We start from the raw sequence: 16,833 nt of genomic DNA on the forward strand, positions 1-16,833 counted from the left end.
ATTTTTAGTAGACGGGGTTTCACCGTGTTGACCAGGATGATCTCGATCTCCTGACCTCATGATCCACCCGCCTCAGCCTCCCAAAGTGCTGGGATTACAGGCGTGAGCCACCGCGCCCGGCCGTCCCATGCATGTCTCTTAAACATCTGCAAAACTGGGACCTGTGCTTGGGGACCCTGAAGCTTTTGTGATGGGGCCGCCTGGCAGGTGTGGGAGGAGGAAGCTTTGCTCAGCCTAGGCAGCTCCCAGAGACCTCGCAGCTCAGCCAGGCTGGCACGAGACGGGCAGTGGTCAGGTCCCCTGGGGCATGAGGTCCCCCCGAGCCCTAGCAAAGCCATGGGAGGAACAGGGGGTGTGCAGGTGTAGGGTCGAGGCTGGCACAAGATGGGCAGTGGTCAGGTACCCTGGGGCATGAGGTCCCCCCGAGCCCTAGCAAAGCCATGGGAGGAACAGGGGGTGTGCAGGTGTGGGGTCGCGTCTTGTAACTGCTTCCTCCCTGCTGTGTGGCTGTGAACGCGCTGCTGGCCCTCTCTGGGTCTCCGCCTCCCTGTGTAAACAGGCTGAATCACCCTGGCTCCTCCCGGGGCATGAACTGGATGCCCGCTGTGTGCCAGCGTCCTCTACAGCAAGGACTCTTACTCGGGGAGGTTCTGCCCCGCAGGGGACGCTGGGCCGTGTCCAGGGAGGCTTGTGGCTGTCACGACTGGGAAGGGGGTGCTCCTGGCTCGGCGTGGGTGGAGGCCAGGACGCTGTTCAGCACCCTGCAGTGCCCAGGACAGAGACTCATCTGCACAAGATGTCCTCGGGGCCAAAGAGAGAGACCTGCATTCATTATTACAAAATACAACGGCAGCAACAGCAAGACCCTAATCTGTCCCCTCCTCACCCCGAACACCAGGATAGAGTCCCGACGGGGCAGACGGCGTAAACCAGGGGGCTCGCAGCTCCTGGGACTCACCTCCTCTCTCCCTCCCCACTCAGGGCATGGATTTCCTTTTATTTATTTTATTTTATTTATTTATATTCTTTGAGACAAAGTTTCGCTCTTGTTGCCCAGGCTGGAGTGCAGTGGTATGATCTCGGCTCACTGCAACCTCCGCCTCCCGGGTTCAAGCGATTCTCCTGCCTCAGCCTCCCGAGTAGCTGGGATTACAGGCACGCGCCACCATGCCCAGCTAATTTTTGTATTTTTAGTAGAGACGGGGTTTCACCATGTCGACCAGGATGGTCTCGATCTCTTGACCTCGTGATCCACCCGCCTCGGCCTCCCAAAGTGCTGGGATTACAGGCGTGAGCCACCGCGCCCGGCCCTAATTTTTGTATTTTTAGTAGAGACGGGGTTTCACCATGTTGGCCAGGCTGGTCTCAAACTCCTGACGTCAGGTGATCAGCCCACCTCGGCCTCCCAAAGTGCTGGGATTACAGGCGTGAGCCACCTCGCTTGGCCCAGGGTGTGGATGTCAATGAGTGCAGCCTTCTGGGACCTCAGCAGAGCAGAGAATCATGGGGGAGTCTGTGGAATCTCCTAACCCAGGAAAGGGTCTGAGCCAGGGTGATTCTGCTCCCAGGGGACATTTGGTAAATGTCTGGTGACATCTTTGGATGTCTCGACAGGGGGTGCCCCTGGCACGGAGTGGGTGGAGGCCAGGGCCACTGCTCAGCACCCCAAAGTGCCCAGGATGGCCCCACTCCAGAGAACGACCTGGCCCCGATGTTCACAGAGCCCAGGAGACGCCAGTTTGCAGGGGCTGGCCTGATCCTCCCTCCGCCCCAGTTCCATTCTGCACCAGGAGCACCGAGGCTGGAACAGGAGGAGCGAGGTGAATGCCAGGGGCAAGCTGGAGGGGTGTTTGGGGTGGGAGACGTGGGCCTGGCAGTGACAGGAGGCACAGATCCAGGGAGGACTCCTGCCTGAGGGAGGAAGGGCGGAGCAGGGGTCACTCTGTCGCCCAGGCTGGACACAGTGGCACAATCTCGGCTCACTGCAACCTCCACTTCCCGGGTTAAAGTGATTCTCCTGCCTCAGCCTCCCAAGGAGCTGGGATCACAGGCACCTGCCACCACGCCCAGCTAATTTTTGTATTTTTTATAGAGACAGGATTTCGCCATGTTGGCCAGGCTGGTCTCGAACTCCTGACCTCAGGTGATCCGCCTGCCTCGGCCTCCCACAGTGCTGGGATTACAGGCGTGAGCCGCCGCGCCCGGCCTTAATACATTTTACATATTAGCCAGGCCTGGTGTTGTACAGCTGTAGTTACAGTTTCTCGGGAGGCTGAGGCAGGAGGATCACTTGAGCCTAGGAAGTCGAGGCTGCAGGGACCTGTGATTGAAAGCCACTGCACTCCAGCCTGGGCAACAGAGTGAGACCCTGTCCCAAACAAAGAAACAAAAGCAGTGGGGGTCCTGGCCTTGTAACCCCATCCTACCTACGGCCCAGAGCTCCAGGATGAGGAAACTGACCCAGAAAGGGTCACCGCCTGCTCAGGGCACCCAGCCCCTTCCTCACCCAAGAGCAGCAGGAGTTGAGGGGGTTCTCTGACATCTTGAAGACCCCCACAACCCTCCCCCCAAAAGACACCCCGCTGGAAGAGACCAGAGAGGCCAGTGAGATTCATTCAGGGCGCACAGTGAGGAGACGGGGGTCCTGCAGAGAGAATCGAATGTCTCACCGTCCCCCCTCCAGCAACCAGTTCTTTCTCCCAAGTTGGGGGGTACTAGACCCTCAGGGGACATGTCAAAAGCCTCAGTCCAGCTGCCAGGTCCCCCTCCCGCCTCCCCGCAGCACCCCGCAGAGGAAGTGATGGGGCCAGGCTGTTGTGGGGGGAGGTAGGGTTGAAAAACGAGGTCACAGCTTGAGTGGCCCCTGCTGGGCGAGAGGGATCAGCTGTCCTCCCATCCCAGGAGTAATTATAGAGCCAGAGCTCGCAGGGCGCCCCGCAGGGCTCTTGTGCCTGTGCCGTGACAGAAGAGGTCCAGAGAGGGTAGGTTTCTCCACGGAGGTCACACAGCGCATCCGGACTGAGGCCTCCCGCTGGCACCTCTGTCACTGGATCAATGTGGCTGTGACCGAGCCATTCCAGACCTATCATCTCTCCAGGAAACTTCCTGATTTTACCCTTATCTGTGCTCTGTGGGAACTGCTTTTAAAAAAATTCTTGGCCAGGCGCAGCAGCTCACGCCTGTAATCCCAGCACTTTGGGAGGCCGAGGCAGGCAGATCACTTGAGCTCAGGAGTTTGAGACCATCCTGGCCAACATAGTGAAACCCTGTCTCTACTAAAAATACAAAAATTAGCTGGATGTGGTGGCGTGTGCCTGTAATCCCAGCTACTCAGGAGGCTGGGGCAGGAGAATTGCTCGAACCTTGAAGGCAAATGCCTCCCAGGAGCTCATGCCACTCCAGCCTGGGTGACAGAGCAAGACCCTAGCTCAGAAAACAAACCTGCCTGGTGAGGTGGATCCCCTGACCAGCCTGACTAACATGGTGAAACCTGGTCTCTACTGAAAATACAGAAACTAGCTGGGCGTGGTGGCAGGCACCCGTAATCCCAGCTCCTCGGGAGGCTGAGACAGGAGAATCGCTTGAACCCAGGAGGCAGAGGTTGCGGTGAGTTGAGATCGCGCCATTGCACTCCAACCTGGGTAACAAGAGCGAAACTCCGTCTCAAAAAGAAAAAAAAAAGGCCAGGCATGGTGGTGCACGTCTATGATCCCAGCACTTTGGGAGGCCAAGGTGGGCAGATCATGAGGTCAGGAGATAGAGACCATCCTGGCCAACATAGTGAAACCCCATCTCTACTAAATCTACAAAAATAAGCCGGGCATGGTGGCGGGCACCTGTAATCCCAGCTCCTCGGGAGCCTGAGACAGGAGAATCACTTGAACCCGGGAGGCAGAGGTTGCAGTGAGCTGAGATTACGACACTGCACTCCAGCCTGGGCAACACAGCGAGACTCTGTCTTAAAAAAAAAAAAAAAAAACAGGAGGGGAGGGAGGGTGCATGCCTAGAGCGGAGGGGACAGAGCAGCGTGAGGGGTCTGTGCTGAGAGGAAAGAGCCTGCAGTGTTTGGCTGAGGCCAGGGTGGGGCGAGGGCAGGTTCCTGCACGGTCTTGACACCAACAGATGGACGTTTCTTGCCTGAGAGCTGGGGGCAGCTTTTCTTTGTTCTTCTTTTTTTAAGACATAATCTTGGCCGGGCGCGGTGGCTCACACCTGTAATCCCCGCACTTTGGGAGGCTGAGGTGGGTGGATCATGAGGTCAAGAGATCGAGACCATACTAATCAACATGGTGAAACCCCGTCTCTACTAAAAATACAAAAAAATTAGCTGGGCATGGTGGCGCGTGCCTGTAGTCCCAGCTACTCGGGAGGCTGAGGCAGGAGAATTGCTTGAACCCAGGAGGCAGAGGTTGCAGTGAGCCAAGATCGCGCCATTGCACTCCAGCCTGGGTAACAAGAGCGAAACTCTGTCTCAAAAAAAAAAAAAAGACAAAATCTTGAGGCCGGGCGCGGTGGCTCACACCTGTAATCCCGGAACTCTAGAGGCCGAGGCGGGCGGATCATTGGAATTCAGGAGTTCGAGCCCAACCTGGCCAACATGGTGAAACCCTGTCTCTACTAAAAATACAAAAATTATTCGGGTGTGGTGGTGGTGCCTGTAACCCCAGCTACTCGGGAGGCTGAGGCAGGAGAACCGCTTGAACCCAGGAGGTGGAGGCTGCAGTGATCACACTACTGCACTCCAGCCTGGGCAACACGGTGAGAGTCTCCAAAAAAAAAAGAACAGAAAGACAGGCTGTCGCTGTGTTGCCCAAGCTGGAGTGCAGCGGCACGGTCTCAGCTCACTGCATCCTCCACCTCCCGGGCTGCAGTGATCCTCCCACCTCGGCCTCCCAGAGTGCTGGGATTACAGGCGTGAGCTGCTGCGCCCAGCCTGTGGGCAGGTTTTCACCGGTGGTTTTGGAAACACGGTGGACAGGACAGTAAGTGGGGAGGCATGAGGTGGAGGGGGCGGGTAAAAGGGCCATCACCGCCCTAGGGCTCTCGTCCCCTCCCGTGACACGGCCTCTAAGTGTGCCGGCAGCAGGCAGCAGCTCGGGGGAGAATGACCCAGAAAAACAGCGCCAGGAGGGAGCCTGCTGGGAGGGAAGGATTGCCTTCCCCGTACAATGCCACAGGATTAAAGGTGATTTCTGCGGTGGGGCTCGTGCCCCCTCTCTCGCTCCCTCCCTTCCTCGAGTTCCCCACGGGCCCCACAGTGGGGCGGGAGGACTGAGGCCTCCTGGAGACCTGGGGCTCCTCTCTTTCCTCTCGGTGGGACCCAGACAGCTTCCTTCCCGCCACGCCCCGTGCTGGTCCACGCAGCGTGTGAATTCCCAGTTTTGGCGACTGTCCCTGTGCGCACGCGTCCACCCAAATCCAGAATTCAGTTTGGCGTTTCCCTTTACTTTGCCGTGATTAGGATCGCTCCATATGGTATTGTTTGGCAACCGGGATTTTTCTCCGCCTGTGAAACCATCTCCGCCACCTTTCCTGCTGGGTGCGTCTCTTTCAGTGTTCATAATAATCATGGATAGTGGTTTTTTTTGTTGTTGTTTTTTTTTTAAGACGGAGTCTCGCTCTGTCACCCGGGCTGGAGTGCTGTGGCGCGATCTCGGCTCACTGCAACCTCCGCCTCCCGGGTTCTAGCGATTCTCCTGCCTCAGCCTCCTGAGTGGCTGGGACTACAGGCATGTGCCACCGTGCTGGGCTAATTTTTCTATTTTTAGAAGAGACGGGGCTTCGCCATGTTGGCCAGGCTGCTCTCAAATGCCTAACCTCAAGTGATCCACCCGCCTTGGCCTCCCAAAGTGCTGGGATGACAGGCGTGAGCCACCGCGCCTGGCGGGAGCAATTTCTTATCTCACAGTTCTGGAGTCTGGAAGTCCGAGCTCAGGCAGGTCCATGCTTCCTTTGGGGGCTTTCGGGGAGACCCTTTCTGACCCTTCCAGCTGCCGGTGGTAGCCGGCCATCCCTGGTGTCACTTGACCTGTGGAGGAATCACTCCAGTCTCTGCCTGGGTTGTCACCGGGCCTTTGCCTGTGTCTCCGTGTCCAAATTTCCCTCTGATAAGGACGCCAGTCGTGGAATTAGGGCTCCCCCACTCCCTCGTGACCTCGTCTTAATGAATTACAGCCGCAAAATACAAACTCTGTCCTCACTTAATGGACGACGCCTCCTGGGGCCCCGCGTCTGTCCGCTCTGGAAGGCACTGGGCGGGCAGGAGCTGCCTTCCTAGATATTTAGCAGGTGAGGATCGTCGGCCAATGGGAACCGTGAGGAGACGCAGCCTGGTTTGGGCCAAGGGCCCTGGGGGGATGCCTGAGGGGACTCAGCTGCTCAGATGCCAAAAATAGCCGGCTGGCAGGTGGGGACGTGGCCAAGCAGAAGAGACTGGCAATGCTGCCGGATAGCTCTGGCTCCTTCCTCCCGCTCCCTCCAACCCCACCTCTACCTCCCACCCCAGCCCCCAGAATCTGGGCTGCAGCCAAAGAGTTGACAGAGGTACGGCAGGCTCCCAGGAGAGATGGAAGCAGCCCAGAAGACGCAGCCACCGGGACCCACGGAGCGTTGATGTCTGTTCCTCTCGGCCACCACGGCTCCACGTCATCTGCTCCCCACCCAGAGGCCCCTCGTAACCCAGCTCCCCGCCCCACTCCACTCTCTCCCTTAGCTCCACCAGATGACCACTGTACCTCAGGGCCTTTGCACTGGCCGTTCCCCCAGCCCCAAACCCTTCCTCCAGAAAACCAGGGGCTCTTTTTGTTTTTTTGAGACTGATTCTCCCTCTGTCGTCCAGGCTGGAGTGCGGTGGCACGATCTCGGCTCACTGCAACTTCCGCCTCCCCGGTTCAAGTGATTCTCCTGCCTCAGCCTCCCAAGTAGCTGAGACTACAGGCGTGTGTCACCACGCCCAGCTAATTTCTGTATTTTTGGTACAGACGAGGTTTCACCATGTTGGCCAGGCTGATCTTGATCTCCTGACCTCTTGATCCGCCCACCTCAGCCTCCCAAAGTGCCGGGATTACAGGCCTGAGTCACCGAGCCCAGGCTTTTTTTCTTTTTATTGAGACAGAGTCTTACTGTGTCTCCCAGGGGCTGGAGTGCAGTGGTGCAATCACAGCTCACAAAAACCTCAACTCCTGCGGTAAAGCAATCCTCCCACCCCAGACTCCCAGTAGTTAGCACTATAGCGCACACCACCACACCTGGCTAAGTTTTGTATTTTAGTAGAGATGGGGTTTCAACGTGATGGCCAGGCTGGTCTCGAACTCCTGACCTCAGGTGATCCGCCCGCCTCAGCCTCCCAAAATGTTGGGATTACAGGCGTGAGCCACCGCGCCCGGCCTTGAACGTATCTTTTGTAGGGACACAGTTCCACCCACAACAGGGTCTGAGATCAAATATCATCTCCCTGTCTGTCGATCGGCCTGTCCTGGACATTTTATAGAAATGGGATCACACAGCAGGGCTCAGCGCGTCACTCCTGTAATCCCAGCACTTTGGGAGGCCCAGGTGGGTGGATCACCTGAGGTCAGGAGTTTGAGACCAGCAAAGCCAACATGGAGAAACCCCGTCTCTACAAAAAATACAAAAATTATCCAGGCGTGGTGGCGCGCGCCTGTAGTCCCAGCTACTCGGGAGGCTGAGGCAGGAGAATCGCTTAAACCCCTGGGAGGTGGAGGTCGCTGTGAGCCGAGATCGTGCCACTGCACTCCAGACTGGGCCACAGAGTGAGACTCCATCTCAAAAAAAAAAAAAAAAAAAGAAACGGGATCACATGTGTGGCCTTTTGTGTCGGACGTCTCTCACGAGCATGGGGTCCTCAAGGTACATCCCCGCTGTGGCCTGTGTCAGAGCCTTGCTTCTCTCTTTTCTTTCTTTTTCTGTTTTTTTTTTTTTTTTTTGAGACGGAGTTTCGCTCTTGTTACCCAGGCTGGAGTGCAATGGCGCGATCTCGGCTCACCGTAACCTCTGCCTCCTGGGTTCAGTCAATTCTCCTGCCTCAGCCTCCTGAGTAGCTGGGATTACAGGCACGCGCCACCATGCCCAGCTAATTTTTTGTATTTTTAGTAGAGACGGGGTTTCACCATGTTGACCAGGATGGTCTCGATCTCTTGACCTCGTGATCCACCTGCCTCGGCCTCCCAAAGTGCTGAGATTATAGGCGTGAGCCACCGCGCCTGGCCAGAACCTTGCTTCTTTCCGTGCTGAGCCGTGTCGGTGTGTGGATGGCTGTGTTGTGCTGACTCCCCACCCCCTGGCGCGCCTCCCAGCCTTTCCTGCTGTTTGGCTGTAACAGATACGGCTGTGAATGCGCCTGTGCAGGTAATTCTGCCCACGGTGTGTGCCGTTCTCTTGTGTAAAGATAACAAGGAGCAGGCCAGGTGCAGCGCGGCGGCTCACACCTGTCACCCCAGCGCTTTGGGAGGCCGAGGCGGGCGGATCACCTGAGGTCAGGAGTTCGAGACCAGCCTGGCCAACATGGTGAAACCGTGTGTCTAGTAAAAATACGAAAATTAGCCCGGCGTGGTGGCACGTGCCTGTAACCCCAGCTACTCCGGAGGCTGAGGCAGGAGAATCTCTTGAACCTGGGAGGTGGAGGTTTCAGTGAGCCGAGATCGCACCACTGCACTCCAGCCTGGGCGACAGAGTGAGACTCCATCTCAAAAAAACAAACAAAAACAAAAACAAAAACAGGAGTGGAATTGTAGCATCACGAGGACTGGAATTTGATCAATACTACTTTTTTTTTTTTTTTTTTTTGAGACAGGGTCTTGCACCATCTCCCAGGCTGGAGTGCAATGCTGTGATTACAGCTCACTGTGGCCTCTACCCGCTGGCCTCAAGCAGTCCTCCCGGCTCAGCCTCCCAAGTAGCTGGGACCACAGGTACAGGCCACCGTGCCTGGGTAAATTTTTAAATATTTCACAATTACTTGCAAACCAGCTAATTTTTTAAATTTTTTCCTAGAGACAGGAGTGTCACTGTGTCGCCTAGGCTGGCTTGCAGTGGCACAAGTGTAGCTCACCGCAGCCTCAACCTCCTGGGCAGCCCAAGCGATCCTCCTGCCTCAGCCTCCTGAGCAGCTGGGACCACAGGTCTACACCACTACTTGCGTCTAAATCTTTTATTTTTTGGTAGAGATGGGAGTCTCGCTATGTTCGTGCAGGCCGGTCTCGAACTCTCAAACTCAAGCAATTCTCCCACCTCACCTTCCCAAAATCCTGGGCTTACAGGCGTGAGCCGCTGTGCTGGGGGCGGATTAGGGGTGAGGGCTGGGTGCGGAGGCGCCCCGGGAGTGGGGGGGCGGTGCTAACGCTGCGCGCTCCCCGCCCGCAGGTGCGCAGGAGGATGGTGGCGCGGCCCTAGGCCCACGCTCCGCACCATGACCTGCTGGCTGTGCGTCCTGAGCCTGCCCCTGCTGCTGCTGCCCGCGGCGCCGCCCCCGGCCGGAGGCTGCCCGGCCCGCTGCGAGTGCACCGCGCAGACCCGCGCCGTGGCCTGCGCGCGCCGCCGCCTGACCGCCGTGCCGGAAGGCATCCCGGCCGAGACGCGCCTGCTGGAGCTCAGCCGCAACCGCATCCGCTGCCTGAACCCGGGCGACCTGGCCGCGCTGCCCGCGCTGGAGGAGCTGGACCTGAGCGAGAACGCCATCGCGCACGTGGAGCCCGGCGCCTTCGCCAACCTGCCGCGCCTGCGCGTCCTGCGTCTCCGGGGCAACCAGCTGAAGCTCATCCCGCCCGGGGTCTTCACGCGCCTGGACAACCTCACGCTGCTGGACCTGAGCGAGAACAAGCTGGTGATCCTGCTGGACTACGCGTTCCAGGACCTGCGCAGCCTGCGGCGCCTGGAGGTGGGCGACAACGACCTGGTGTTCATCTCGCGCCGGGCCTTCGCGGGGCTGCTGGCGCTGGAGGAGCTCACCCTGGAGCGCTGCAACCTCACGGCGCTGTCCGGGGAGTCGCTGGGTCACCTGCGCGGTCTGGGCGCCCTGCGGCTGCGCCACCTGGCCATCGCCGCCCTGGAGGACCAGAACTTCCGCAGGCTGCCCGGGCTGCTGCACCTGGAGATCGACAACTGGCCGCTGCTGGAGGAGGTGGCGGCGGGCAGCCTGCGGGGCCTGAACCTGAGCTCGCTGTCCGTCACCCACACCAACATCAGCGCCGTGCCGGCCGCCGCGCTGCGCCACCAGGCGCACCTGACGTGCCTCAACCTCTCGCACAACCCCATCAGCACCGTGCCGCGCGGCTCGTTCCGGGACCTGGTCCGCCTGCGCGAGCTGCACCTGGCCGGGGCCCTGCTAGCCGTGGTGGAGCCGCAGGCCTTCCTGGGCCTGCGCCAGATCCGCCTGCTCAACCTGTCCGACAACCTGCTGTCCACGCTGGAGGAGAGCACCTTCCACTCGGTGAACACGCTGGAGACGCTGCGCGTGGACGGGAACCCGCTGGCCTGCGACTGCCGCCTGCTGTGGATCGTGCAGCGGCGAAAGACGCTCAACTTCGACGGGCGGCTGCCGGCCTGCGCCACCCCCGCCGAGGTCCGCGGCGACGCGCTGCGCAAGCTGCCCGACTCGGTGCTGTTCGAGTACTTCGTGTGCCGCAAGCCCAAGATCCGCGAGCGGCGGCTGCAGCGCGTCACGGCGGCCGCGGGCGAGGACGTGCGCTTCCTGTGCCGCGCCGAGGGCGAGCCCGCGCCCAGCGTGGCCTGGGTGACGCCGCAGCACCGGGCGGTGACGGCCGCCGGCGCGGGCCGGGCGCGCGTGCTCCCCGGGGGCACCCTGGAGATCCGGGACGCGCGGCCGCAGGACAGCGGCACCTACACCTGCGTGGCCAGCAACGCGGGCGGCAACGACACCTACTTCGCCACGCTGAGCGTGCGGCCCGAGCCGGCCGCCAACCGGACCCCGGGCGAGGCGCGCAACGAGACGCTGGCGGCCCTGCGCGCGCCGCTGGACCTCACCACCATCCTGGTGTCCACCGCCATGGGCTGCATCACGTTCCTGGGCGTGGTCCTCTTCTGCTTCGTGCTGCTGTTCGTGTGGAGCCGCGGCCGCGGGCAGCACAAGAACAACTTCTCCGTGGAGTACTCGTTCCGCAAGGTGGACGGGCCGGCGGCCGCGGCGGGCCAGGGGGGCGCGCGCAAGTTCAACATGAAGATGATCTGAGAGTCCCCGGGGCCGGGCCCTCCCCCTCCCCACCCACCCCGCCACCCTCCGGGCCGGCCGGGCGGGGCCACCTATGCATCTTCCGGAGGGGGCGGGGCGGCTCCCCCCGCAGAATTTCCCCTTTTTTGTAGACGCCCAACCGCAGGACTGTTTTTCATCAGCATGCGTCTTTTTGCAGTTTCTCAAGCGTTTTCTAAAGGTTTCAACCCGTCTTCCTGTCCCTGCTATGGTGGCTCAGCTGGGGGAGGGGGTGCGGACTGCAAGGACGGGGGGATGGGCTGCCGTCTGCCAACCCGGGACGGCTGGGGGGTCTCAGAGACCCCAGGGTTCTCAGGCCCGCAGTCCATAATCAGGAGACAGAGGGCTGCTGCCTCCAGGCCCTGGGTTTCTGCTCCCCCAGCCCTTGGCACGAAGCTCACACGGGGGAGATGGTAGACACCCAGCCCCCAGGGGAGGGTGCACAGAAAGTCTGCGTTGTTCACACCTGGGCGTCCTGCACCTCACACGCAGAGACACACTGACATCCGGAACACAGTCACACAGGTGAAACACACCTCACACCCAGAGACACACCCAGAACACAGTCATACAGGTGAAACACACCTCACACCCAGCTGGCAAAACCAGGCCCTGGGCACCAGAGCTGACCACAGGAGCAAGCAGGTATTTCATGAGAACACAGCTCACACCTGGGACACAGCTCACACCTGGGACACACGGCCCACCCCAGGGCCACAGCCCACACCTGGGACACAGCCCACACCTGGGACATAGCTCACACCTGGGACACACGGCCCACACCTGGGACACAGCTCACACCTGGGACACACGGCTCACCTCAGGGCCGGCTCAGCTGAGCATCTACCAGCCGACCTCCGGGCACGGGCTCAGGTCTTGCTGAGGACCCAGCACAGGAGGTGGTTCCAGTCAGGGGTCCCCACACCCCGCCCTCTGTCCTCCCCACAGCCCAGCAGGGGTGTCCACAGGGAGGAGCTGTCACCGTGTCCCTCCACCTCCCTTCGCCACCGCTTGCTTCCCATAACAGCAGGCAAGAGGGGGCCACCCTGGCCCCGGCCCAGGAGCATGGCTTCTGGGGTGCTGGGTGTCCCTCTAAATGCGTCTACTGGAGGGACCTTCGCCCCTAGGTACACACTGACCCCTGAGCCGGCCTCAGACAGGCCCTGAGCGTGGCGCCATCATGCCCGGCCCTGCTGACCCAGGACTCAGGTGGGGAACGAGACCAGGGAGCACAGGGGATTTTCGGGGGCCCCTGCTATGTGCATTGCAGACGCAGTGAGAAGAACAAGGCTGCAGCAAGGGCCTCACCGTGCAGCGAGGCCTGGACCCCGGTTCTCGGGAGAGGGTGACGGAGGAACCTTGGTCTCTGCACCTGCAAGGGCAGGGCAGATCTAGGACCAAGGCAGGAGTCACAGACCGACTGCAACTCAGGTCAGGGAAGAGCTTCCCCCAGTCCACTGCTCTGTCACTGTACAGGTAGTGAGCTCCCTGTCATGGGGGGGTAACCAAGCAGGAGCTGAGGTTTTGCAGAAGGATTCAGACACCAGACAGGGACCATAGGGTCCATCTGTGACCGGCCTCCCCACAGCTACTTCTTGCCCCTCCCTTCCACACCCACCAGAGGGCAGTTACGACACTGCTGGGGGCACGTACAGGAACCATTATTGGGCCAAAACCTCAGCCAGAAAGGGCTTGGTCGCCGACCGAGAGGTTAGGACAGACCCTCCAGGACTTTGCAGGAAGGGCTCAAAGGCAGCTCTGCTCCTGCCCAGCCGCGTCATCTCAGCTAGCGACTGAGGACCACGCAGACCGTCAGTGTCATCTGTAAGATGGGTCTGAGGGTCAAACCCGTGACCCTGTGTTCAGAGGCCAGGCCTGCCAACGGGCTAGATGGCTAGACTTGAACCCTGGATCCCTCCAGCCTGCTCTGAGATCAGCCAGAGAGAAACAGAGAGAAAGACGGCTCAGCCCTGGAAGCTTTGAGCAAAGGTTTCAGACGGAACTGGAAGGAGACACCAGCGCGATCTCCCTGAGCCGTGGCCGGAAGGGCCCAGGCCTGCCCCACGATGCGCAGAGGCCCCAGCGAGGCTCGATGTGAGTGAGGGGTGAAGTTTCTGTAACCCCAACCGCCACCCCTGAATTGGGCAAAAACAAATTTTTTTTTTTTTTTTTGAGACAGAGTCTTGTTCTGTTGCCAGTGGCACGATCTTGGCTCACTGCAACCTCCGCCTCCCAAGTTCAACTGATTCTCCTGCCTCAGCCTCCCGAGTAGCTGGGATTACAGGTGCCCACCACCACACTGGCTGGTTTTGTATTTTTAGTAGAGACGGGGTTTCACCATGTTGGCCAGGCTGGTCTCGATCTCTTGACCTCATGATCTGCCCACCTCGGCCTCCCAGAGTGCTGGGATTACAGGCGTGATGCACCTGACCCCGACATTTTTTTTCTTAGCACCTGCCTGACTGGTTACCATGACAATCCCAAGGGCCCCCCAAAATTGACATCCAAGTGCCTTTAGCCTGTCAAAGACAGGAAGGGGCGCATTCTCGGCCATGTTAGGGTTCACAGAGCGTCCATATATTAGGATTTCTCAGCCCCCTGAGCCCCCACCCCATCCCCACATGAACCAAGACCCCTCAGCCCCCAACCCCTCATCCTGCTGTATTTGGTCCAAGTCCAATAAAAATGGAACCGATTTAATAACCTCAGATTTTGTTCTTACACTCATGGGAACACCAGGGGGCAGGAGGCAGGGCTGAGGGCTGAGGGGCTGCCGGGGTCCCCAGGGGGTGCTGCTGAAGCTCCAGCCCTAAAGCCATCCCCGAGAGAATTCCACACAGTGACAATGTGACAGGCCACATTTCCGCAGCGCCCATGCTGTTCCTGGCACTGTTCCAGGCACAGTGTGCGTTCACTGCTTTCACGCTGAGGTGAGCCCCGTGAGCTGGGTCCTGTTACGAACCCATTTTACAGATGGGTTGAGCGAGGGGCAGAGGATGGAGGGAAGCTGCTCTGAGGCCCCAGCTAGGGACAGGCGGGGGCTGAGAAGAGCAGACAAAGCTGGGCTTTTGGGAAACTCCTGCCCCACACTCAGGCCGGGGAAGACAGAAGACATCGGTCCCTGCTGTGCCTCCTGGAATTGGCAACTTCCTCCGTCCAGCCGGTCGGGGGTCTTGCTGCTGCTGAGGGGGGTCCCGTGTCCTCCCTGCCTGTCTCTGAGGGCTCCAAGGAAAGGCAGGGAGTCTGGTTTGGAAGAGAGCCTAATAAAGTGCTTTAGCCCCGTGCCAATCCTCCATGATGGGGAAACTGAGGCACAGAGTGGTGACAGGTGGGGAAACTGAGGCACGGAGAGGCGGCAGGTGGGGAAATTGAGGCACGAAGAGGCGACTGGTGGGGAAATCGAGGAACGGAGAGGCAACAGATGGGGAAACTGAGGCACAGAGTGGTGACAAGTGGGGAAACTGAGGCATGGAGAGGAGGCAGGTGGGGAAATTGAGGCACAAAGAGGTGACTGGTGAGGAAACCGAGGCACGAAGAGGCGACTGGTGGGGAAATCGAGGAACGGAGAGGCAACAGATGGGGAAACTGAGGCACAGAGTGGCGACAGATGGGGAAACTGAGGCACAGAACGGAGGCAAGTGGGGAAACCAAGGCACGGAGATGCAACAGATGGGAAAACAGAGGCACAAAGAGGGGGCAGGTGGGGAAATTGAGGCACGGAGAAGCTCCGACCAAGGGCAGCCTCTCACTTGCCATGCCCCAGTGTTGCTCTCTGGCCTCGGTTTCCCCATTTGAACCTGGGACTAAGGATCCTTTATTTCCCTGCCCTTCAGGGGCAGAACAGAGGCCCATCAGGGACTGTGAGGCTGCCCTCCCTCCGTGCCTGGTTTCCAGGCGGCTGGAGGGCGGGGGCTCTAGGCTGTGGGACGCTCCCATAGAGACTGATTTCCCGGCAGCAAAGGCAGGCGAAACCCCTGCCCTGTGGGCTGCAGTCTCCATCCAGGAGAGTCACCCGCTCCCTGTGCAAAGCTCTGCACGCCCGACGTGAACCAGCTGCGATCTCCACGGTTTCAATGAATCCTGTCTCATCCGTGGGTGCACGGGGTGGGGGACAGGGGAGACCCCAGCTGAGAGGCCCTCCCCTTTCAGAGAGCCAAGACGCAGCTAAAGTCACACCTGTCTCCTTGGCGACTGGAAACCCAAGCAGGGACCCCTAAACACAGGACTGGACCAAGCCATCCTCACGCCCCACGTCTGGGTGGCTTCCGACCGAGGCTGCCTTGATTTCCCCTCCCAGACGGAGCTAGGACGGCAGGCGGGGTGCCCCAGCCCACACCAGCACGCTCATGGGTCTCTCATCCCAGCTACTGGACATGGACACACGATTGGGGTGTCTCTCTCTCTCACGTCCCCCGACAAGCCAGCACCTTCTCCAGGCGATTCCCCGAGCCCTGCAAATTCACTTCCCTCCAGTTACTCCAAGACAGAGGCACGATTCCCACATGCAAGCTTTTGCTTGTGGGGCCGGGGGAAGCTGGGGCCAGGCCTCCGGCTTCCATTGCTGTGTGGCCTGGGGCAAGTCACTGCTCCTCTCTGGGCCCCGTTTTTTTTTTTTTTTGTCTGTAATTTGGAAGATAATAGTCCTGCAATAGGCCGGGCGTGGTGACTCACGTCTCTAATCCCAGCACTTTGGGAGGCTGAGGTGGGTGGATCACCTAAGGTCAGGAGTTCGAGACCAGGCTTCCCAACATGGCGAAACCCCATCTCTACTAAAAATTCAAAAATTTGCTGGGAGTGGTGGTGGCTAACTGTAATCCCAGCTACTCGGGAGGCTGAGGCAGAAGAATCGCTTGAACCCAGGATGCAGAGATTGCAGTGAGCTGAGATCACACCACTACACTCCAGCTTGGGTGACAAGAGTGAAACTACGTCAAATAATGATAATCCTGCGATAGTCCTGTGTTACGCAGGATAAAAACCGCATAAGTAGCCGGGCACGGTGGCTCACGCCTATAATCCCAGCTCTATGGGAGGCCAAGGCCGGGGGATCACGAGGTCAGGAGATAAAGACCATCTTGGCCAATACGGGAAACCCCGTCTCTACTAAAAATATAAAAAATAGCTGGGTGTGGTGGCGCATGCCTGTAATCCCAGCTACTCAGGAGGCTGAGGCAGTGAACCCAGGAGGCAGAGGTTGCGGTGAGCAGAGACTGCACGATTGCGCTCCAGCCTGGGCAACAGAGCGAGACTCATTCTCAAAAGTAAAAATAAAAAAATAAAAAAGTCAGCCAGGCGTAGTGGCGGGAGCCCGTGGTCCCAGCTACTTGGGAGGCTGAGGCAGGAGAATCACTTGAACCCGGGAGGTGGAGGTTGTAGTGAACCGAGATCGTGCCGCTGCACTCCAGCCTGGGGACAGAGCAAGACTCCGTCTCAAACACACGCGCGCGCACACACACACACACACACACACACACACGTTTCCTACAACTGCAGTTACAAATGGCCAAAAGCCTAGGGGTTTAAAACAACTTAAGATGATGATCTGACAGTTCTGGAGCCCCAGAGTCTAAAATCAGTCAGCAGAGCTGGTTCCTGAGCGGCTCCAGGGG

At 59.2% G+C, this 16,833-nt stretch overlaps 1 protein-coding gene across 1 annotated transcript; it reads left to right on the plus strand.

Annotated features, from left to right (window-relative positions):
- Positions 1-8,278: 8,278 nt before the first annotated feature.
- On the plus strand, positions 8,279-11,206 carry LINGO3 (leucine rich repeat and Ig domain containing 3). The gene is made up of 2 exons (XM_012435836.3): positions 8,279-8,367; positions 9,382-11,206. The coding sequence occupies exons 1-2, from the start codon at positions 8,354-8,356 to the stop codon at positions 11,204-11,206; spliced, it is 1,839 nt and encodes a 612-aa protein (XP_012291259.2). The 5' UTR covers positions 8,279-8,353.
- Positions 11,207-16,833: the final 5,627 nt, after the last annotated feature.

Source organism: Aotus nancymaae, unplaced genomic scaffold (genome assembly GCF_030222135.1).
Source record: "Aotus nancymaae isolate 86718 unplaced genomic scaffold, 86718_ANA_hifiasm-v0.15.2.pri h1tg000124l, whole genome shotgun sequence".
Lineage (NCBI taxonomy): Eukaryota > Metazoa > Chordata > Mammalia > Primates > Aotidae > Aotus > Aotus nancymaae.